General features: G+C 44.0%; 1 protein-coding gene across 1 annotated transcript in view; it reads left to right on the top strand.

Annotated features, from left to right (window-relative positions):
- Positions 1-15,883: 15,883 nt before the first annotated feature.
- The window catches only part of ITGA9 (integrin subunit alpha 9), a 218,275-nt gene continuing 211,267 nt past the window's right edge, over positions 15,884-22,891 (top strand). Inside the window, exon 1 of the mRNA XM_085226640.1 lies at positions 15,884-16,227. Within this exon, the coding sequence (XP_085082766.1) occupies positions 16,061-16,227 (167 nt within the window). The 5' untranslated portion in view covers positions 15,884-16,060. The remainder of the gene's footprint in view (positions 16,228-22,891) is intronic.

Below are 22,891 nucleotides of genomic sequence, written 5' to 3'. Positions count from 1 at the left end.
CTCTAGTGTTCAAAGGCTTAATCTCTGAATTCCAATGAAATATGTCTGGAGCTTTTATTCATGTATTATCTCAGTGCCTAAGCTGATGTTTATTGGCAATGTACAGTTGTAAGGTACTCGACTGAATGCTGAAGTGGGTTCCTTTTGTAATTCAGACATCCTGCATCCAGTCTTCCTGTCTGTCCACAGCTGTGCTACAAATAAATAAATAGAATTCCTCTATAGACTTTGCTAAAAGGAACAACTCATTTTTTTTAATTTACTTTTTCATGAAATGACGACTTCCACAATGTCATTACTGTTTCATCATGGATAACAAGATGAGCAGTAAGTGGCAGCTTTTCCCTTGCTTCCTTACATCCATACCCAGATATAGGAATCCTTGTGTTCCTTGCTGGTCCTCAAAAAGAATGCAAGCTTGGGACTTGAAATGTGTTTGGTTGTGTTTATTCATAACACTGCATATTAGAGACACTATAAAAGAAGTAAGTATCAAGTTGGATGTTGTTCTTTGCCTCTGGTATAGGAGTTGTCACCTTTAATTTTCCCTTTTCTTGCAGGCTGTCGTTTACATTGATTGTAGTCTTGTAAGCATTGATGCAATTTCCTTTGTTAGAGTAATTTTAATGGCACGTTGGCTCAAACTTAGAAAGGACATCTCTAGAGATTTCCTTCATTGTAAAACAGCGACAGCTATTTTCTTCTTGACCATGTAACACCATGTGATGTTTTAGAGAAGCCATCATTAAGCCTGTGGTAATTACATGTTGTCTTCTGGCTGTGCTGGAAGATCTCTGCACAGTGATGGGGGAGTTATAAATGTGGCTCAGGTATCTGCTGTGTCAGACAACCTGCTCTTCTTGGTTGCAGCTTCTAGATCAGCCCACGTCACAACGTCACCTCTTAGCTGTTGGACAAATGAGTATATGGTAGCTACTTGGCTTCTAATTAAGCATGTCAAATTAACTAAAGCTGCTCTGATTTTGTTAAAGCTTTTCTAAATGGAGACTCAGTGTGGACCCTGGGGTGGGCCAGGTTTGGGGTCTGGAGGCCACTCCTGGGGTTGATGCTGAAGCTTGAATCTGGGGCACTTTCTGTAAGAATTTAACTTCGCTGATAGGAAAAGGAATGAATAGCAGGTATATATACTGTAATCTTTGTCGCTGTTAATATTTTGGAAACTTTATTGGTCCAAGAAAATATTTAGCCTTGTTATTTAGATCAATAATTCCTACTTGTTACAGTGCTGAAGTCCGCAAGAAAAATTGCTGCTGTGGTTAGTGACAGTATTCATCAACCAGTTTTATTGGAGAAAGGGAAGCACTTAAAGGCTTTCTAACTTGGATCAAACCATATATCTGTTGCAAGAAAGTCAATCAAACAAAAGCAGTATGTGAAGACTTAGAAGAGGCCTCTCTGTGCAGCCAACATTTCCTGTGCTCTGTGTTTCCCAAAAAAGATAACAACAAAAAACATAGCCGATCCAAAAATTCTTCTTTGCATGTTGTTGCAGTGGTATCTAAGGTTTACAATTTATGGAGTAGCGTGCTTCAAAAATAATAAATATTTCCTCTCCTAGCCTAGGCTAGGACCAGAGTTATATGGCAGTGATGACAGTGGTACAATCAGTGGCAAAAATAAAAGAGGAAGAGTGATCAGAAAGACTTGGGTCTTCATTTACGTAATGAAAATAATAATTAGGTTAGGTTATTTTGAGGAAACGAATGTTTTGCCTTCCCATGCTGAACTGTACCTCCAGCTTCCCCGAGAAGTGTTACTACATAGAAAGTAACTGTCCTCACCTTGCAGCCCTGCAGCCAGGGCAGGTGTTATCTGAAAATTATTTAAAGAACAACAAGCTTCAGCCCAGGATTTCAGTGCTGTTCAGCAGCAAATTAACATCTGATCCAAACATGAATTCAATACTGGAGGTAGATAAGTTTTCTTTTTTTTTCCCATGCAAGGCCTGCTGCAGACATCACTTCTAGGCTGGGCCTGCAGGCTCCTGTGCCAGTAGAAATTGTGTCCCACGGGGGCCAGCGCTGGGCTGATACTCTTTAATATCTTCATTGTTTACTTTGACAGTGGGGTTGAGTGCACCCTCATCAAGTTTGCTGACGATAAGCAATGGGGTGCGGTCAACACACCAGAGGGATGAGATACCATCCAGAGGGACCTAGACGGGCTTGAGAAGTGGGCTCAGGTGAACCTCATGAGGTTCAACAAATCCAAGTGCAAGGTGTTGTACCTGGGTTGAGGCGATCCTCACTACCAATACAAACTGGGGAATGAAAGGACTTAGCTCAGCCCTGCCAAAGACCCGGGGGTACTGGTGGATGGCAGCAGTGTGCTCTCACAGCCCAGGAAGCCAACCATACCGATGTTGGTAGATTAACCTGACATGCCAATGAGTAGTGTCAAGCAGGTATTCCTTCACTGCAGCGCTGGGCACATAGTATGTGCACCTTGGCTCGTGCAGATTGCATTTATTGGTTGGACTCATACATACTCATGTTTTTCCCTGGAATTTCATGCATATGCTAAATATTATTTTTGAAGTCATTATTATTTTCTTAGAAATTATTAACATAAGATCCTTCTCCCTAGAGCGTGCGCAGTCACCCTTGGGGGTCTTTTTGGTGGTCATCTGAGGCTCGAGGGAGGAAGGATGATAGTCTTTGTCGCCCCTCAACTTTTGACCCCTGCTGTCTAGACCATGCTCAGTTAGGTATTTGCCTCCTCTGTAAATGTATTTTCTCTGGTATATTCTATTAGGGCCCACCTATCTTCCATTTGACTTTGTTTAACTTCCCTATCTTTAAGGTAGTACACATGGTTCCTCCAGATGCTGACTCTTGCAGTATTAAAGGTCCTCACCCCATAAGTATCCATCAAAAAAAGTGTGGCCAGAAAGGTCAAGGGAGGTGATCCTGCCCCTTTGCTTTGTGCTGATGAAGCTTCACCTGAAGTACTGCATCCAGATGTGGAGTCCTCAGTACAGGAGAGACATGGACTTGTCAGAGTGTGCACAGAGGAGGGCGACAAAAATGATCCAAGGGATGGAACACCTCTCCTATAAGAACAGGCTGAGAGAGATGGGGCTGTTCAGCCTTGAGAAGAGAAGACTCTGGAGAGATCTGAAAGAAGTCTGTCAGTATCTAAAGGGAGATGTAAGAAAGAATGGAACAGACTCTATAGGAGGATGTTAGATACAGTGAGGATGGTGAGGCACTGAAATGGATGCTCTGTCCCTGGAGACTTTCAAGGCGAGGCTGGATCATGCCCTGGACAACCTGATTTAGCTGTGCACATCTCTGTTCATTGCAGGGGAGTTGGGTCCCTTCTAACTCTAAGGATTCTACGATTCCATTAAATGTTTGTACAAATGGAGAGTGAGCAGAAGAGATCAAGAGTGCCCCTACTTTTCCTCAAAAGGAGGATATCCCCATGCTACTTAAAAATACCGTGGATGTTTTGATATTCTTAAAGAACTCTCTGTGTTCTGCCAATGAAGAAGTACTAAAGCATTGTGGCAGTCCCTAGGAAATGGGGTAGGCCTTCATTTGTGAGCGTGTCTTCCCTTTTTCTCTACTGTTTTTTGATTTGCCTGGTTTTCCAGGTGTCTCAACCCACGTGGTAACACACAGGTGAAAATGGCAAATGTGAATGAGGTCTTCAAGGACAAGTGTGGTGGCTGCGTGTGTCTATGCGTGAGGCCTGCTTTGTTTCTCCCTGCAATTTTGGGCAGATATAAACACCTTAGTTGTTTGTAATAGTATACACTTAAAAAACAAATAATATTGATTGTAAAGACAGCCTTTCTGCTTAAAGAGCTAGAATTGACTTCACATCTTTTGGACAGCCCTGTGGAAACTTCAGTGGTCCAGCTGGCCCAGTTAGGAGCCCTGCAGGCCCAGAGCTTTGTGTGGATACTGGGAGTCTCCCCAGCTCCTCTTTTCATGCACTGCCCCTGTGCAGATCTTCATGAAATATTTCCTCTTTTGCGTTTGCTGACCCCTTTCAGGACTTGTGCATTGGTGTCTCCTCAGGAATGGCAGCTGCCTGGGGGTGACTTTGTGACGAGTCCCTGAAGAGCATGGATCTGCTGTTTGCTCTGCATGGCAAGGGGAGACTGAGCGCAAGAGGCAAACGCATTGAGTCACAGCTTTATTTTTAGGTTGAGAGTAAGAGTGTATTTCTGAGAGGGATACTGACTGTAGGGTAAGCTGGAATTAACATTTACTTTAGATAAGCTTTGCTATTAACTAAAAATAGAAGATGGTTTATGTATTGCTACAGACATCCTCCAGCAGGATCTGGATGGTTTTCAGAAAGACCCTTGTGGTTGCAGTAATGGTTAGAGGAGCCAATAAATGCAGTGGGTAGAAGATAAAAATAACTTCATATCCTTTTGACAAGGGGACAAGTTCTCCTTACATCTCATGTCACTGCTGCTGTCAATTAATTGTGAGCATATTTTGGCTAATGTATTACACTAGGATGTCTGGACTGATTTACCATGTGCCAGAGAAGGTGATTGTAATTAAATATCTCATCTGATTTCACGTGTATGGGGACCAACATAGGCTGTTCCCAGTTTTGTGAGAATGTTTCTGCAGGTCTGTATGCATGCACAAGGAGGGCAAGGAGACATCACATACTCTCCATTTTTCTAAAGGATCTGCATTTCTCTTAAATCTGAGGTTAGGTGGAGCTTGAAGTAACTCTTTCCCATGGAGGAGCCTATAACAATACTCTAAAATTGATAATTGTAGCTGTTCAGTCCTTCTTACCCAAGCAAAGGGGCTAGGAGCATGCAGATTTGCTTTAATAGTGATGCTACAAGAACTCAACAGAAATCATAGAATCATAGGAAGGCCTGGGTTGAAGAGGACCACAATGATCATTGAGTTTCAACTTCTCTGCTATGTGCAGGTCACCAACCAGCAGCTCAGGCTGCCCAGAGCCACATCCAGCCTGGCCTTGAATGCCTCCAGGGATGGGGCATCCACAGCCTCCTTGGGCAACCTGTTCCAGTGCCTCACCACCCTCTGGGTGAAAAACTTCCTCCTAATATCCAACCTAAACCTCCCCTGTCTCAGGTTAAAATCATTCCCCTTTGTCCTATCACCATCCACCCTCACAAACAGCCATTCTCCCTCCTGTTTATACCCTCCCTTCAAGTACTGGAAGGCCACAATGAGGTCTCCCTGCAGCCTTCTCTTCTCCAAGCTAAACAAGCCCAGTTCCCTCAACCTTTCCTCACAGGAGAGCTGCTCCAGCCTGCAAACAAATCAGCAGGCAAACCACAAAACTCTGACACTGACCTCCAAATTTGTCTTATTATCTTACGCTGCTGGTCAATGGGTAGCAAGGTTGTTACCACCAAATTTCTCTCGGAACGTTTCTTACAGCAGGACTGTTCACTGTGATGTGAGAATAATGTAAACTGGAGAGTTTGCTGCGTGATCACAACTGCAGTGCCCCTCTCTTTCTGTTATTTGTAGAGAATACCACTGGAGGATTGCAAAGTTCTTGCCTCAATGCCACTGTTTTTAAATTGAATTATATCCGTAGAAGCTGCTTCTGGGATGGGGGTTTGGCAAAGTATGTTTTATATGTATATATTTTCAAAAAAATTGTTGGCATCAACACTGTTATCCAGATGCTCCAATTAATGTTTTTCACATTACTAAGCTAGATAAGTAGGCCTCTTCTGGCATATCTCACGCTGATAACAAATCCTATGTAGTCCCACGGCTTACTTTTCTGAACTACTGTGTATGTACAGCACACACCAAATTAAGCCATAGCATAGCAGGCCATTCAGAAATAACTGGGTCACAGAAGGGTCCTGCATGTCAGAAATTATTTAGTTAGGGGCTGAAACTTCAGCTGCCCACGCACAAAACTGCAGAAAGTGTCATTTTTGGAGGGGTAGAATATATTTGGGTCTCAGAGATGATAAATAGGTTATTGTTCATCTGAACTTTTCACACAAGTATTGTATGATAGTTAACATGTGTAATAATAAACATGGAGTGGCCAGCTAATGAGAAGCAGATGTGACAGGAATTCCAAGCAAAACGTTTGAAAGCTGTGATGTAAATTGGGCTTTTTGACAAGTGGTCCAAGCTCAAGTGACCACCGGAGTTTCAGAGGAGTATATTTACAAAGAGAGGCTAAATAGGAAAGGCAGCACTTCGCTGTATAAATCTGTGAGGTTTAATATAGCACATTGGTGCTATATTAAATATAGCAAAGTGGTGGGCCATAGGACCCACTACATGGCCAGTATGTCATGACTTTGTAGCATCTAGTACATTTTTCCTCTTTGTGTTTTTTGTTGTGGAGTAGTAAAGTGCTTGCAGATTTGCCCCGTTGTCCTGGGGATCGTTTTGGAGATGGATGTACTGCCACCTGGCTTGCAAAACAGACACCAGCTGGGGATGCAGTTAGGACATTTAAGAAAACTATGATAAGAATCAGTTGTGGCTCTGCCTCCAACTCCCTGTTTCTTGGATATTGATGCAAAAACTGTCTTTTGTAGCAAGTCTAATCTCCTTGTGATGCTGGGCAAAGAAGGGTAATCCAGAGGGAGATTTGATTTATTGTTTCTCTTGGATGTATTTCTCTAGGTAGCCTAGCACTTTTCCCAGGAGGCTGGAGCTGTGAGACTTCTAAGGGTGGGGAAGAACTTCAGTGAAAAGTCACAATTTCACCATTCACCTCCTTTATTTATAATACCCATTACGTTATTAAGAAGATTATGGGGAAAAGATAAAGACTGGGTCAATGCCTTTTGAAACCTATTGGTTTGTTCCATCCAACATACTAAGTCTGTGTTGTAAATTCCACCATGAGAGAGAGCAGGCTGATTAGCCAACCACCATCACATCAGACAAGACTGGGAAAATGCTGGCAAGCAAGTTCAGTTAAAAGCGTATGCACAAAGGTATGTATCTATTGCATTTTGGCACACAACATCAAATATATTGAGGCAATGTAATACATGATGTTATATGGCTGTCGTGTAAAAATAAATATTCAACTTAATGGCTGTGTTTCAACGTACCAGACATTCATATACTTAGACAGTGCTTTAGTATGAGTTGCAGGATCAGCTAGTTTTTGTTTTTGTCCTCACAGGTCTTCCACAGAAGTTTTTTTTGTAGAGTAGGTCTTACATAGCATTTAAACTTGTGCCAGACCTTTACAAAGGTTCTGTTCCTCCAGTAAGGAGAAAACAAAGTGAAAATAAATGATAAAGTTGATCAAAGAGCCAAGCTGTATGCAAAGTTTAAATAGCAGAACAAGTATTTCATAAGCAGGTTTTGTGAGGTGAGCAGAAATACTTATTAAATTTGAAGATGTAGATAAGATGCATTGTTGGTGTTTCGAATAGTGAGAACACTAAACAGAAAATGTTCACTGGGTGAGAAGATGAGGCAAGAAAAAGGAAAACTACAAGAAGATGCTTACGAAATCTAGTACTTGAACGGTGGTGTCCTTCCTCACACCAAGTAGCAGCTCTGCGTGTGAGTTGGTCTGCTGGTTTTTTTTAAAGCTTTCACTCTATAGTGAGGTGCTCAGGTTGACCTAGAAATGGCAGGTCAGTACGCTTAGGAATTTATTTATGTTGTGTCTTGTTCTCCTTTTGTTCTAGTTTTGGGCACATCTGTAATGTACACTCAGGGTAGATTCTGTGAATCACTTTTCTCTTGGGTGAAATTCAGTAAAACAGAAAACTTTGAAAAAAGGATCTGAATCCAGCTGCAACAACCCAAAGAAGATAACTGAGAAATAGATTGGTTGATTACTCTTCAGCTCCATGGATGTTCCTCAGGTAATAATGACAAACAAAATAATGATGAGGAAAAACTCTGGAAAAATCTACTCTAGATGTCAGACTAATACATAATAATAATTCATTGTTTAGGTAGAACGAGGTGCTGGGCCTACGTTTAAGTACTTTCAGCAAATACACCATTGTTTCTTCTGTTCTTTGCATAAAGTATTTCTTCTGCAAAAATTTGCCAAGAGGAAGAGCTCGCTGCTTTTTCCATATCTGGTGGATCACTCCTGATCCTGGTACATCAGAAAACCTAAATGTCTGCTGGCTGCTGATGTGGTTTGGAGCCAGATGAAAGCAGTTCTACTGAGGTACGATGCTCTGATCTCAAGGTACTGTCACTGCCCTTCCTGCTTGCCAGCGGCTCGTAAGGAGGTGGATACTTTCCACTTTAGCTCAGAGATTTCAGAAAGCAACCTGAGTTCAAATGGCTTGATTAATTTTGTTGATGTTGTTTTGTGTGTTTTTGTTGCTGTTGCTGTTGTTTTCTCAGAAATACTGTCTCCTCCTCTAGTTTTCCTAAGTATGAGGACCAAACTCAGGTTGGTTTCAGGTTGGAAAATTTCTTTTCAGAAAGACTGGGGAGGCATTGGAACAGCTGCCTAGGGAGCCCAGTTGAGAGATCCAGTGTCAAAGTTTTTTGAAATCACGACATGGGTGGAAGTGTTGGTCATCAGATTCTGGAAGCAAATGGGCTTGTGATGAGGGAGGCAAGTGCAAATTGCAGCTTCCATTATGCAATTGCCAAATGCTCAGTCAGAAAGCAGCTGCCAATGTTTCTACAAGTACTTAAAAGCAAACAAGCTGTTTTTGGGGAATACCAAATGGGTATTCTAAGGGTCTTCCTCAGGTGGATGGAACTGTCTCATTTGTTGAGACAGTTGGTAGGCTTTTATGAATTCCATCTTAGAAAACTGGAAGATTAAATACTGAGTTTTCCTCTTTGTTTAGGCTCTCTTTCCTCTGTGATATATCTTGTTGATAAGAGATGTTAAACCAAAGAACTCTTGATTGAATTTCCTCAATATAAAACGGTGTAAATTCATACTGCAGTTGTCTTTAAAGTTTTGCCTGTGAGAGATACGCTTCACACAGACTTGTTAATGTGTTTTCTTGTGCAAGAACAAATTTGAAATCTTGATTGCTGTTCATTGCTTTGAGTAAGAGTCAACCATTTCTTCTAGAAAGAAGAGCTCCTCAATGGAAAGATGTGAGGAACAGGGAAAAGAGGAGGGAATTTGTGGAAGGACATACACAAGTCCTAAAACTGGTTCCATAGAAACTCTGCTATTGAGTTTAGCTGGCTATAAACACTGTGTGCAGACAACAAATTGGCATTACTTGGCTTTGGAGCTGTGATACTTCTGTGCAGTGAACATGGACACCTACAGCTAGATCAAGTTGCACAGAGCCCCACCATCCCTGACCTTGGATGTCCCACGGATGAGGTATCTACCACCTCTCTGGGCAACCCGTTGTAGTGCATCACTATCATACTTTTCCTTATATAGAGACTAAATCTTCCCACTTCTAATTTGAAACAATTTCCCTTTTCCTATCACAAGAGACCCTGCTGAAGAGTCTATCCCCTTATTTCTTATAGCTCCCCTTTAGGTACTAAATGATCCCATAGCACGTGATCATCTTCAACATTACAGACAGGAAAAGGTTCAGAGAAAGCCAATAGAAATCTTATGGTTGGACTTGATATCTCCAAGTTCTTTCCAAGCCTAAATGATTCTACGATATTTGTTAGTTATGTTTCAGGGCTGTCATTACATTTTTGGTTGCAATACAGTGATTTAGGAGGTACTGACAAAGGCTAGCTTTGGAGCAGTGAGGTTAGCGTTCTTGGAATTTCTCTGAAGTCGCATGAGAGAGAAGTTTTCTCTCTTGACCATTTTTTTGAAAACTCAGCTGCAGGTACTCCAAACTGCCTTTTTGTGGAGCTTCACTTTTCCTTAAGTACAGCTCTCCTACCGTGGTGGTGGTCTGTCTCCTTCCTCACAGTGGTCCCGGTGGGCACCTGTCAGTGGAGGTTAAGGACAAAGGGCTTCTCCATTGTATCCCTTACAGGTGAGGTCCTGAGTCATGCTGTATTTACTTTTGGAATATATTGCTACATGGCTTATTTCTGAATTTATTACTTATATACATGGGTCCTACTGTAGACGGTCTAAAATATATATCAGAAAAAAAAGTAAACAGAAAGAGAATTTCATTACAGTATATTGCAAAATAAAAGTGTGTCTCCTCTTGTTACAATGATAAAAGCTTTTGGTTCTGCTGATCCCTTGGTTGTGGTAATGAGGTTCAATCATCTGAGTGACCAAGGACATGGTATCACTGGTGTCAGCGTGAAGTAAAAACATGCAGTGACAACTCTACCAGTGAGGCCAATGCTGGTGAACAAAAAGCGATTCAAAATAAGCCTGTGTGTGGTTCTACAGTGTGTGTGTGTGTGTGTGTGTACACATATTTAAACACATAGTATATGAATGAGTACAGTGCTATTGTAATTCTAACTATATGCAAACAAATATGCGATGGCTGTTGGAAAATGTGAGTGCTGCAATGACCACTACTTGCTGTTAGCAGTGCATCCCTCAGTTAGCCTGAGTCCCAGTTCAACCCAAACACATGCTTAGTTTCAGCACTGCCATCCAGTTCCCCGTAAGTCAATAAAGCATAAGCACGCACTCATGGTTAAGCAGAACCTTAATGAAGCATGCAACATTGCTAAATAGAGGCAACTGAGTGGAGGTCTACTGTGTGAGAAAGAGAATGGAGAGATCCAGATGTACGGAAGAAAGGATCTTAACTGTACGAAAGGAGAAAAATGTAACTGATGTAATTCTTTTCTTGGCTCTGATAAATGTATTCAGTTTCTGGTATAGGGAATATGATAACTGCTTTAGAAATATGTTTTACATTACATGATGCATTTTCATTTGGTCAAATATTGACCATAAATCAGGTTGAAACATATCCCCAGTACTGAAAGCCTGGGCAAGGGTTTACAACTAACGTAAGTGCAAAGTCTCCAAGGGGATAGAAGAATGGTGAATCTGTATTACTACATTAATGGGATTGCTGCTGAAATGGTACAGTTTAAGAACAGAAAGCCCTTAAATATTTGAAAACAGAAAATTGATAAATATATATGTGTATATATATATATATATATATATTTTTTTTTTTGCATGTGAGGCTCTGAAAATTATAGCTTTCCAATCTATTCTTTTAGCTATCATTATGTGATGAGAATTTTGATTAAAGTCCAAGCTTCTATATCACCTAAGATTTGTACTAACACTATCCCCAATCCAGATAAAGCTTTCTGGATTCTAAATCTACTTGGAAAACTCTGATAGAGCTCAACAAAAAAGGTAAGATACAGTGGCTTGAGAGCTAACAGCAGCAAACAGCAGTACATGTAAGAGAACCATTTTCTTTCTTTCCTGTTTGCTCCAGCTGAAGAACTGGCTACAGCCAAAGAGAAGAGTGAAGCATTAGGACTTAAGCGAGTACATAATCTGAAGTGATCACTGTGAACACCTCAGTCAAATTTACAGTGGAAACTTAACCTGATACATGTACTTACCATAAGAAATTCCTCTTGCGCTCTGGTGTAAAAATTGAGGAAGACATCTCCTCCACTTAACGAAAGTAATGATTGAATATATGGTTCGAATCACGATAATCACAGTCTAGACTTGCTGGTAAATCTAGATGCAGAAAATGATTTAATACCCGACACTCATCAACACTTGTAGATTCCATGAAATAAATAGGAGGCATTACTTTCAGAGCAACCTACGTATTTAAGTTTCAATGCCACACTCTTCTCCATGACAGCTTCAGCAGCAATGAGGGCCTGGAAAGAGGAGACAGAAGTCTTTCTGCTTCTCTTTACAGTGTAATAAAGGTGACTGTGTCCTTTACACCAGTTCAGTGGAGATGCAACCAGGATCAATCTTTTTAATGAAGCCACAATGAAGGAGGAATCGAAAAGTTTGCTCTCAGCGTGATTTGTGAGAAGAGCTACAAAACTGTCTGGAAAATTTCTCCTCCACAGAAAGACGGAAGAAGCTCGGTCTCCTTAGCTTATTACAGTGGAGTCAGAGCATGGATTAGATCATAGAGCTCAGTGGGAACAAGCTAAAAATAAACGACAGTATTATCATGAAGACTGATTTACAAACATTTACTGACCTCGTTGTACCGAGCACTGGGCAGAGAAATATGGAAAATGCCTGTGAAGAATCAGCAAGCTTCAGTGCTGTGATGGGAAAGCTTTAGCACAAGTTTGCTTAAAGCCACCTTACCAAGCACAGAGTGATGCAAATGTGTGGGTCATGGCAAGGAGACACAGCAGCTGTTCTATCAGTGAGCTCATGGAGTGCCTTCCCATGGCTGGTGCACCCTGAATGATGCTGCTGGGGTGGGAGAAATGGATGTAGCACAGGCAGACATGTTCCCCTTTCCTTTCTCCCCATGTGGGAGCACATCTGAGTTCATGTGGACGTGGAACAGCCTAAAATGGAGTGTAAAACCTGAACACAGTAATACTACTGGGATACCACAGCACTAAATGCAAGGAGAAGCAAACAAGTAGCATAGCAAAAAGAGGTGTCCTAAAGCTAAGCAAGGTAATTGTCAAAATAATGAAAGTCACATCGAGTTGGATTTGTGTAGCACAGGAGCAAAGCTGAATATATTTAAAATAATAAATTATTATATGAGAAGTTGCATTTTGGGAAGAGACCCCAGGAGGGGATCTACCTATTAAAAGTGAGTCTTGATGAACCACGTCTACTGATGCTGCAAGAAATTCAGATACCAGGCATTTGTTTTCTCTCTTTCCTCAGCCAGAACATCATTGTGCTTTTTTTTTTTTCTTTTTCCTTAGCTCTGCAATTCAAGTTATTAATTAACAAGTATTGTCATGGGAGTTTTTGCTGTAGGTCATCATTTTACAAATAACTTTTCTAATTTAAAACCTGATCTTGAGACCAGTTGCTGCCAAAATACAGCATGTTAAATTCCAGTTAAGTACTTAATTAATATAGATAAATGTAAACTACAAATTGCCCTTACGATGCAGGGACGGAACCACCCTAGACAATGCAAACATCAAGGTTCAAGCAGACAGAACAGGGATATAGGATTAGCTACATCTGCATTTCTAGTTTGAATAGCTCATTAACTAAGAGTTGGCATAATATTTACTGTCCCTTGTTCTCAGTGCTTACTGCTAGTATCATATTCATTTAACAGTACACTATTATTACGCTCGCAGTTGCAGTTGGATGCTTCCCATTGCTTTCATTTCTTCCACGGCACGCCAAGATTTTAACAGCTTCAAGGTCTAACCTTGCAGTTTCTGCTCCGCCTGACAAAATTCCCATTGGATTAAATGTTGTGAGATTATTTCAGTATTTGGATGCACGGTAAAAAAAAAAAAAAAAAGAAAGAAAAAAAAGCTGGGGAGGAGGTGGGAATATTCCTTCCCTTTCTCTGTATAATCCTGCTTGCCAGGAATGGAGAGCAAAATGACCTAACACACTTCCATACTGTATCAATTCCAGGTGAAACAAGCCCCTTGAGAGCTCTGCAAGGTGAGAGACAAGCTGTGCTCATCTCATGCAGCCACTTTGCTTCCCTTGTCTCTCTGGAGATGAATGAGCCCTTCCTTCTCCCCAGCCGGTGCCAGCTCACATTTCCTTTAACTTCACTGGAGAGCTGTCTAGCATCGTTCAGTGCCTGGATAATTAACTGAAAAGCCCCATTGTTTTCTTGCTTCAAAGTGCAGAGAATTTGGCTTGGTAGTGCTAATGGGATTGCATGTCATTTGTGGAATTTGCTTAATCACTGCATATTGACTTTCTGGCTAAATCAGATTTTTTTAGCCATATTGATTGCGCAGTAATAAAACTGCTGTGAAAATCTTTTCATTAAATGTTATAAATATCCCTGCTAATTGAATGTAAATGCCCCATTGTTTTCACTTGGTTCCCTAATGATTAAACCAATTGTTTCAACTTGCTTGTACAATAATGTCTGAAAGTATTGATAAGTGACCTCTCCATTTTATTTGATACTAAGCACTTTGCCACTTGATTTTAAAAGTGGAGAACTGTTCATTTCACTGTTCATTTCTACATAACCCTAGTCCCATTGTGTGTGCATGCCTACAGGCAGATCTGTGTGGTTTGTGGCAGGAGCACGTCCCATTCACTTGTTCAACCTCTAAAGGTGATGCGTTGCTACGTCATCCTCATTTGCAGTTGTATCCCCCCAAAATTAGAAAACTGGAGAGTCAAAATGTCCCAGTGTTTTCATAGACCACTGTGAGGAAGAGCTTTAAAGAAATATTCTGCCAAGCTTTTTGTAGCACGTGTAAACTGCACTGATGGCGACAAACCTCCCTTCCTCTGCCGACTTCCTCAGTGCCCAGTTCTGTAATTACTGCTGTTCTATTAAACTTGTCCCTGGTATATTACTCTGCTAACCTCTACTTTCTAGCATCACACTCAACATGAAGAATGTCAGGCTTCCAGGCAGTAACACCTGCACATACAAACAGCACCAGCATACTGGATGAGGACAACCAAGGTCAGTGCTTACAAACAATCCGGAGATGGCTTTTATCTGATGAGGATGCTTACCTGCAGAAACAAGCTACACTTCTGAAAGAGCTACATCAATAGCTTGAAACAGATTACCACAAAATTACCTCCTTGCTGAACATGCATTCTCAGCTGGAACGCACAGTCAGCTCCATCCCACCTCAGGAAATACTGAGAGCTTCCTGAGAACTTCCTGTGCTGAAAAACTGTTCTATCTTCAATAAAGTTTTCCCACAGCAGTTCTCAGCCAGCCCCAGCATCCAGAACCCGTCTCTGCATCTCCCTGTTGCTATCTGAAGCACATTCCCCGTGGACCACCAGGTGTCAAACACACTCAAGTTGTGCCTACACCAGAAACTTCACACTGTACCTCCAGCTGCTTGCCAGATGAAGCAGTCTCCACCACATCAGAGCTCCTGGCCCCTCTCCTGCGTTCCCTGGGACCTGCTATGCTTCTCCCAGTGCAGCTGCTCACAGATGAGAACGGTACATGGACCCACATAGCTAACAGCAACAAGTAGAACTGCCAATTATCTCTGAGGGAGCACTTCTCTCAGTTCCTGGGGCTGATCCTCAAGAGCATGCTTCTAAGCTCACTTCCACTGGAATCCCGAGGGGAACCTGCAGCCTTTTTGTTGAATAACAGAAGCATGGACTCTGCAGGGCCAGGAGCTGTAGAACACCCTGCTTCCTCCTGCTGCAGAAGCACGTGGCTGCTGTTGTACCCACTGGAGGTGGCCACCTTGCCTTGGCTCCTGCCAATTTACTGGGCATTCAATCATTTTCAGTCACAGATAGGCTATTAAAATATTAGCACAATTACTTTCAGCTTAGCCGTGAATGCTGCCGCTTCACTTGCAGCTCTGGAGGATGTTTGCTGGAAAATAGTGGTCTGGTCTTCCTTCTAGGTGTGTGCTTGTCTGTTGCTCCAGTAAAAGACCCCATCTCTTCCCTTGATTTTTCTCCCAATCCCTTTGGTGCGACATGAATTGGGCCCTCATTCACCTGCCCTACACACTGCACCACACAACTCGTGGTGCCTCGGTGGTAAGCAGCCCTGGTCCCCTATCACCTCTCTGGGAACTTGGGGAAGGAAGAGAGCTCACTGTGAGGAGTCAGATTGAACATCAGGAAAAACTCCTCAGGAGGAGCAGTGATACATTAGAACAGGCTGCCTCAGGAGGTGGGGAAGGCACCGTCCCTGGAGGCATTCAAGAAACGTGGAGATACGATGCGTCGCTGAGGGACAAGGTTAGTGGGTAATACTGGCTGTGGATGGACGGTTGGACTAGATGATCTTAGAGATCTTTTGCAACCTCCGTGATTCTATGAATCCGCGACAAACAGCGCCGGACAGACGCAGCCCGAGGGGATGCGGCCCGCGGCCACCAGGGGGCGCGTTGCGGCGGCGCGTTGCGGCGGGGCGGAGCGGGGCGCGCAGTCCCCGCGGGTCGCGGCGCGGGGCGCAGCCGGGCCGGGCGGGCAGCGCAGAGACGCGGGGCGGGCACAAAAGCGCGGCGCTGAGCGGCGCCGTCGAGGAGTCGGTGTTGGAGCGGCTGCGCGGGGACTCGCAGGGATGCCGGCGGGGCGGCGGAGTTGGACGCGGGTGCTGAGCGCGCTGCTGTGGGTGGCCTTAGCGCGTTGTTACAACGTGGACGTGGGACGTCCCGTGGTCTTCCGGGGTCCCAACGGGTCTTTCTTCGGGTACTCGGTGCTGCAGCACTACCATGACAGCACGCGGTGGTGAGTAGCGGGGCGGTGGCGCTGGGGGAAACGGGACCGACTCGAGGAGCGGGAGCCGCGTGCCCCGAGGGCGGTGCCGGCCCGGCTGCGAGCACGGGGTGCCTCCGGACCGGGGGTACCGCGGGCGTTCGGTCGTGCCCCGACCCGCCGCGAGGGGATCGTCGTGCTTGTGGGACTTTTAATAGCGACCGGGGACGGAAAGTTTGCCCGCATCCGAAAGAATCGTGCCGTTGGCTTGCTTCCCGCTTGTCCCGGTGGCTGGAAGGAGCCTCGGAGCGGGGTCTGCCTCTCCCCGTCTGGTGAGAGGCTCTTTGTTAGAATTTAAACTGCTTTCTCTTAATGGGACCTGTCCTTCTAATGTGCCGCTGCCAGCGAGCGTCCACAGAGCTTCTCTTTATCTCCCGCGCTGACGGCTCAGCTGCGGTGGGGGAACTGAGGGGCACTGTGATAGACATAAGCGTATTCATGCCGCGTCCGGTTCTTTAAAAATGGGCTTCTTTCAGTCCCCTTCCTCCCCCCCAGTCCCCCCCGGTTAAGACGAGTTGTGCCTTTTGCATTGCGGCTTTCACTGGGCGGGCGCGGCCGGGGGCTTCTCGGGCCGCTTCACAAAGAGAGAAGAGCTCTCGGAGGAAAGAGGAGCGCCCGGCTGGCAGCGCTGCTCGGCTGGGGCAGGAGCGCCGGGCTGGGCATGCGGAAAGCGGCCTCTCACGGCGGGTGGGCGAAGGCTGGGGAGTGGAAGGGGTGCATTGCGTAACGAGAGCTATCCTGGGTGGCACCTGCTGGTGTGACCCTTTGGGGCGGGAGGTGGGGCGGTGCAGGTACCTGCGACGTGCCGTCTGTGTGGGAATTGAGCGGGGCCCTCTGAGGGCACGCGTCTGCGATGCTCGCGTTTTGCTCCCGGTTTCTGCAGTAGAGCTTGTTTACAGAGGTGCACCCTGAAACAAAAGACGTCTAAGGTGGCCGAGTGGTGTTAAACGGATTAATCGGGGGTTAACCCTGACAGCTGGGAGCTCGGTGTGCTCAGAGTCGGCACCGGGCTGTCGGTGGTGATGGGGAAAGCCCTTCTGTCACTGCGGAATGGGGAGCTTGTTTTCATGGCTGCTTCAGGGTCCTGTGCCCAGAGGAGGTGATAGCAGTTAGGGGAGATATAGCCAAAATATTCTTATTTTTCACAAGCAAGCACTCGTTGTAGAATCATAGAATCACTCAAGTTGGAAAAGACCTTACAGATCATCGAGCCCAACCACGCTACCCTAACTTAACAACCCTCTGCTAAATCACGTCCCTGAGCACCACGTCCAAACGGATTTTAAACACATCCAGGGATGGTGACTCCACCACCTCCCTGCGGAGACTATTCCAATGCTTATACACACATAAGTATCATTCAGTGCTCATAATACATAGATGGAGTCTGAAGATGAGGGCCCACACTGCGTTGTTCTGCTCTTCAAGGTATATGCAGCTGCCTTCCAGTTATCTGAAGCTGTCACTCTGTGCTGGAGGGGCAGTGCCAGTTCTAAGTGCTTAATGTGTTTCTTCTGGAGAGCTTAAAAGATCTGGGCATTCTTTCTGGACATTCAGACCATTGAAGGACTGAACCCTGGTCAGTACCATTAGCTTTGTCTTCTTAACGAGAGGGGCATGAAGGCTTGCAGTGTTGTAAAGCAATATTACAAAGCCACATTCATACTGGACACCACTTCAGAGCATAAAAGCCTCTGATTTCCATTGTGAAGTGATTACAAGTTGCATGTAATTGAAGTACAAGATAGGATCTTAGTTTTATTGTATGAGTGCAGAGGGAAATGGTTAGCAGGATGGGTGGCAATCTGTCGGGTTTCTGTGCGTGTAGCTTTTGTGTGTAAAGCTGTAGAGCTATTTTCTTAGTTGGCTTGTAGGGTTAATGGGTGATGGTTTTTCTTTCAAAATGTGATACACTGGGGACAGGATGGGGGCTGGTATACCAAATAGGTATGTTGCTCCTAAAGTTATGTCTTATAATATAACACTGTTTGATAAAGCAAATTCTCAGCTACAAGAGGCTGTTTTTGAACACAGCCTCCACCATGAGCAATGCAGTTTTGCCAGTGATGAACAAGAGCCATTGTGCTGCATTCATAGAAATCTGCACAAGTGGAAGTGACCTGCTGTCACTGATGCCACTGCTGAAACGCACCACCCACCACCTCTCTGTGCTCATATCCACAGTTTGGTCTCCATAAATGTTCAGCAGTGATGAGTGCCATTTTTTCTGCATGGAGAAATTCAGTGATGCTCCTGTGCTTCAGATGCACTCCCATGGCGGACACTCTTTGGTCAGACTGCTCTTCTGCTGCCATCTGTCACAGAACAACATGTACTGGAATACTGGTGGGAAGGCTCAGCCCTTACTGCCATACCACCACCATCTGCCTCTGATGTTGTGGGCCAACACAATAATATAGGAGCCATTACTTTTGGAGCAGCCCTTGTGTGTATTAAAAATGCTTGCTGTTCATCCCACTGTAACATGCAGCTTATTTGTGTTATTTGTGTGTGCGTGTGTGTGTCAGTTTTGTTCTTAGCTTTATAGCTTTTCTTTCCATGAAGAAGCATTATGGTTTGAGTTGCTCACGTTTCCTCGGCCTAAAGATTGCTGTGGGAAGTTAACCTAGGTTAACTTTGAGCTGTGATACTTTGGTCATGTGTGGCTTGCAGGGTCAGCTATGCACTGTGTAAGCCTGTAAAAAAAAAAAAAAAATGTGATCAATGTCCAGAGCTATCTTTTGCCTATATAAATTTATTTAATGTGTTAACATGCTCCAAAGCATTGGAGTGTTATCGTGATAGCTCAGGGTTTCTTAATCTTCATTGCCCCGGGGCCCTATATTCCCTAATGATCATCAGAGCATCTTAGTTGAAACGTGTTCCTCTCAGCAGCCTGTCCATCTGCTTTTTAATATACATGGAAAATCACTGCCTCATAATAAAAAGGCATCTGTAATTGTCAGCTCTTCAACTTCAGTGTTTTCAGCCACTCATTTTTCCACACCAGAAAAGCATTTACCTGTATTGTTTGCTACAAGCCTGTAGATTTTAAGCAAATGAGCTCAGAGTTGTTTTTTTTTTCTGAAGATTTATATGAACCAAATATTCTGCATGAAGAATGTTTCGTTTGAGATGTTGTGTCAGATGCAGACCCAGAGGTTAAGATGGAATATGAGTATTCATCCTTCTCTACAGTTGTGACGCAGATCTGTGCCTCTGTCCTGTCTGAAATAGTTAATTCCAGCAATCCTTTCTTCTTTGAGTTATTTTTGCACAGTTTCTTTCTCAGGAGTAGCTTGTCATCACAGATGTGCTGAGGTTATTGTTTTTCTGACAATGCCCCGTTTTCCTTCCTTACCCGGGTTTTGTGACTGCAAATCTAGAGAGATTTACCCCGCTCCCTGTCGTTCCCATTTCCAGCAAAGCAAGGATCCAGGTGGTTGCTTGCATTTGGAGCACGGACAAGCTGAAGTGCTTCTGTTCTCTGGAAATAATTTTCAAGCTTGGACTAAAGACCCAGCAGAGTGACCAAGAATGTGACTTTCTCTCTTTTGTGAGAAGACAATTCAAGAACAAACAACGTCAATTTTGTACCAGTAAAAGATGTCAGTGATATGACATCTCTCATCGTTCTTTTATTAATATGGTGTTACTTTATCTCTCTCCTTTCCCCATCTTACTGGCACTCCCCCAAATCCCTCAGCAAGTCCAGGTTAACAACTTCATCTTTTCTGGCAGCACGATCCGGCACTAAAAAGTAATGGAGTCATTTTAGCTGCACGGCATCCTGCTGTGAGAATTACAGCAAGGAATGAGCCTGGCTGTTGTGCTGGTGCTGCACCCCTTCGGCCCCACGCTTCACTGGATTGTGCTGCTGCTGGAAGACGGGGCTGGTTTTGCATCTTAGGCTGGTGGGTTCGTGTTGTTGGGGTATGGTGAGCATGTGGGCAAGACACATAAGACGTGGGAACAGATCAACCTGGTGAAGGATGGATGCTGTGTTAATGATGCTTGCGTTGGTGATGGTGTAGATAGAGTTGGAGTGTTTGGAGAAGGTGGAGAGTCTGGGCTTGCTGACATTGCTTACAATCTGCCACCCAAATAACGTTCCTCCCACTTCTAGTTCTGCACGTATTAGATGAACCACTGGGGTTTTTATTTTGAGGGCTTGACATGTGACAGAGACTCTTCCGATAGGGAAAAACTCAAGCGGGATATGCTGGTGGGGCACTCTCTCCTGGTTCTGCCTTTGAAATCTGCTGTGGTATGTGGAGATATTTAAGGACTTTTTTCCCCTGCCACTTAACATTGCAGTGAAGTGAGGTGCCCACACTCCACAGTCCTTGAGCTGTGATTGCCTAATTGCTGCTGGCGTGCTGCGGGCTGATGTTCGGTGTGTTTGGCATCCCTCCACGCCATTGGGCAGCTTGACACTTCCCTTCACTGCTCTTTCCACTAAATGTGGCACTTAGCTTCCAAATCTATATGTCCTGAGGGTCAATCACCAGCAAAGTAACAGTTACTGTTCTGCAGGAAGTAATTTTAAGGGTGCATGATTGCCCTGTGGCCAGAAATCTCCTCGTCGTCCATTAATGCTGGCTGATGCAGTGCATGGCTGTGATGATTTTTGGCTGCACAGCTGCAGAGCCATCTCCATACAGATGAGGATGTTTGTCCTTGACCACGTGGGTGTAGATTCAAGAAGAGAAAGTTAAACGGCCTCTCTGCTTACTGCTTCTCACATCGGCTTACATACCAGTACTTAGTTCACAGGGACGATGAGATGTGGCTGACTCTATGTACATCAAGTAAAAGAGACCTTAAAATGGCCCCAAACCCCACTTCTACTGCCCTTGGTTGTCTTCAGGGGAAAGTGATAGAGAAGTCCTGATAAGCTCTACCACAGCATTAGGCTGTTTTAACCTAGGACTGTGTTGGATGGTTGCCTGATAATAGCAAAACCCTCAGAGTAGTACTTGTGTGGGCTTTTTACATATCCTTGTATTTAGGCTGGGCAAGAATGCGCAATGCTGAATCACAAGAGTATATGAGATTCTAAGGCTTTATTTTAAAATGCATTTCTGTTTGTAAATGGTACCAAAGAAAAACACCTTTTCTGGCTGCAGCGTGGTTTCATAGAAATATCAGAAGACTTCTAAGGTGCTTTAACGTGTAGGGAAGACACAAAACGGACACTTGTTTTGCTCAGTGAGCTTCAGAACATCAGGATGCAAAGGAGTCTTCTTCCCAGGTCTGCTGAGGAGTCTTCTGACAGTTAAATAGGTGACCTTCTTCTGACAGGTTAAACACTTGTATACAGAAACTAGCTAAAGATTTAAGGGAATCTTTTACTGACAAGAGTAATACGCTAATACTCCAGCCTCAGTTCTTTGGATAAAACTGGACTGAGTGGTACGTGGTGAATGGCAACCTGAGCAGCCAAAAGCATGTGGCCCAGCAGAAGGAGACCTTTATGCCATCCCTCCGAAGGCGAGCCTTCCCAGGGTCTGGGCAAGCATGGATCACATCAGTCAGAGCAGGAAATCCACCGAGGTTTCAACCTCTGGAGGAAGTGCAAGAGTGAATGAGTGAAAGAAGATCCTGAGATAATATTGAGCGTGGTGTAGGTGAACTACCAATTTTAGGTGTCCGGTATTCAGGAAAATCCAAAATAGATTTGCTTCTGGCACACATTAGTGGCTGCTTCCTTCTGCTCAGTCCGTATGAAGAGATGGCAACAAACTGTTTTTTGAAAGGTGTGCTCACTCAAGACAATTTGAGTAATGTAATCTGTGGCAGTAGCCCACTCAAATCTGTAATCACCATTTTTTCTCTTTTAGCTTTTTTTTTTTTTTAACAGAACCAATTGAGTCTTTGTGATTTATGCTCCTTAAGCTCTGTCTGGGGTTCTCTGACGCAAGGTATCTTTTGCACTAATTGCTGAGTCAGATTTACTTTTTTTGGGTTAGAAGAAAGCTTTGTTTAAACTGGAGGTCAGCACAGCTTACCTTATCTTATTTTTCTAACAGTTCATAGGAACAGTTTCTTGCCATTTGCAATTTGAACCTGTAACTCTTTAAGCTAGTAATATCCCACCTTATTTGCTTTTGTTAGCCTACACAAGTGTCAGTAAGTGAATGACACACATTCATTGCCTGTGTAAATGAAATGACTGGCATCTGATTTTCTGCTTGCTGTCTGCATGGTGGGATTTCCATGTCAGGCTGTTATTTCAGGATCCTTTGCTCTTAATCCACAATGTGCTCAGGCCTTGTAGGCTTCAGCAACTCAAGCAGTTCAGCCATTAATTCTTCTCACTTGTGAAAATAGGACCTGTGATATTTAGGACAGCCCCACTGACCTTCTCTAAATACCACTTAACTTGTGAAACCTGGGAAGAAACAGTCACTCAGTGTCGGGGTTGCTTTTCATTTTTTATTTCCATCTGCCATGGGAGGGTTTTGTCACATCTGGAGAAGCATGTTAGAGAAGAATCACCTGAGGGCAGCTATTTCAGGTGGCCCAGGTTGACTGGGATACATGCATGCCCCAGGTCTCCTGAGGAGGTGACGATGGGTGGTGGCTGGCTTTGGAACTTGAAATCGGAGGCTGCTGAGGAGGATGACAGAGAAGT

Source organism: Meleagris gallopavo, chromosome 6 (genome assembly GCF_905368555.1).
Source record: "Meleagris gallopavo chromosome 6, MGAL_WU_HG_1.1, whole genome shotgun sequence".
Lineage (NCBI taxonomy): Eukaryota > Metazoa > Chordata > Aves > Galliformes > Phasianidae > Meleagris > Meleagris gallopavo.
Note: the sequence above shows the minus strand (reverse complement) of the source record. Positions and strands in the feature narration are given on the sequence as shown.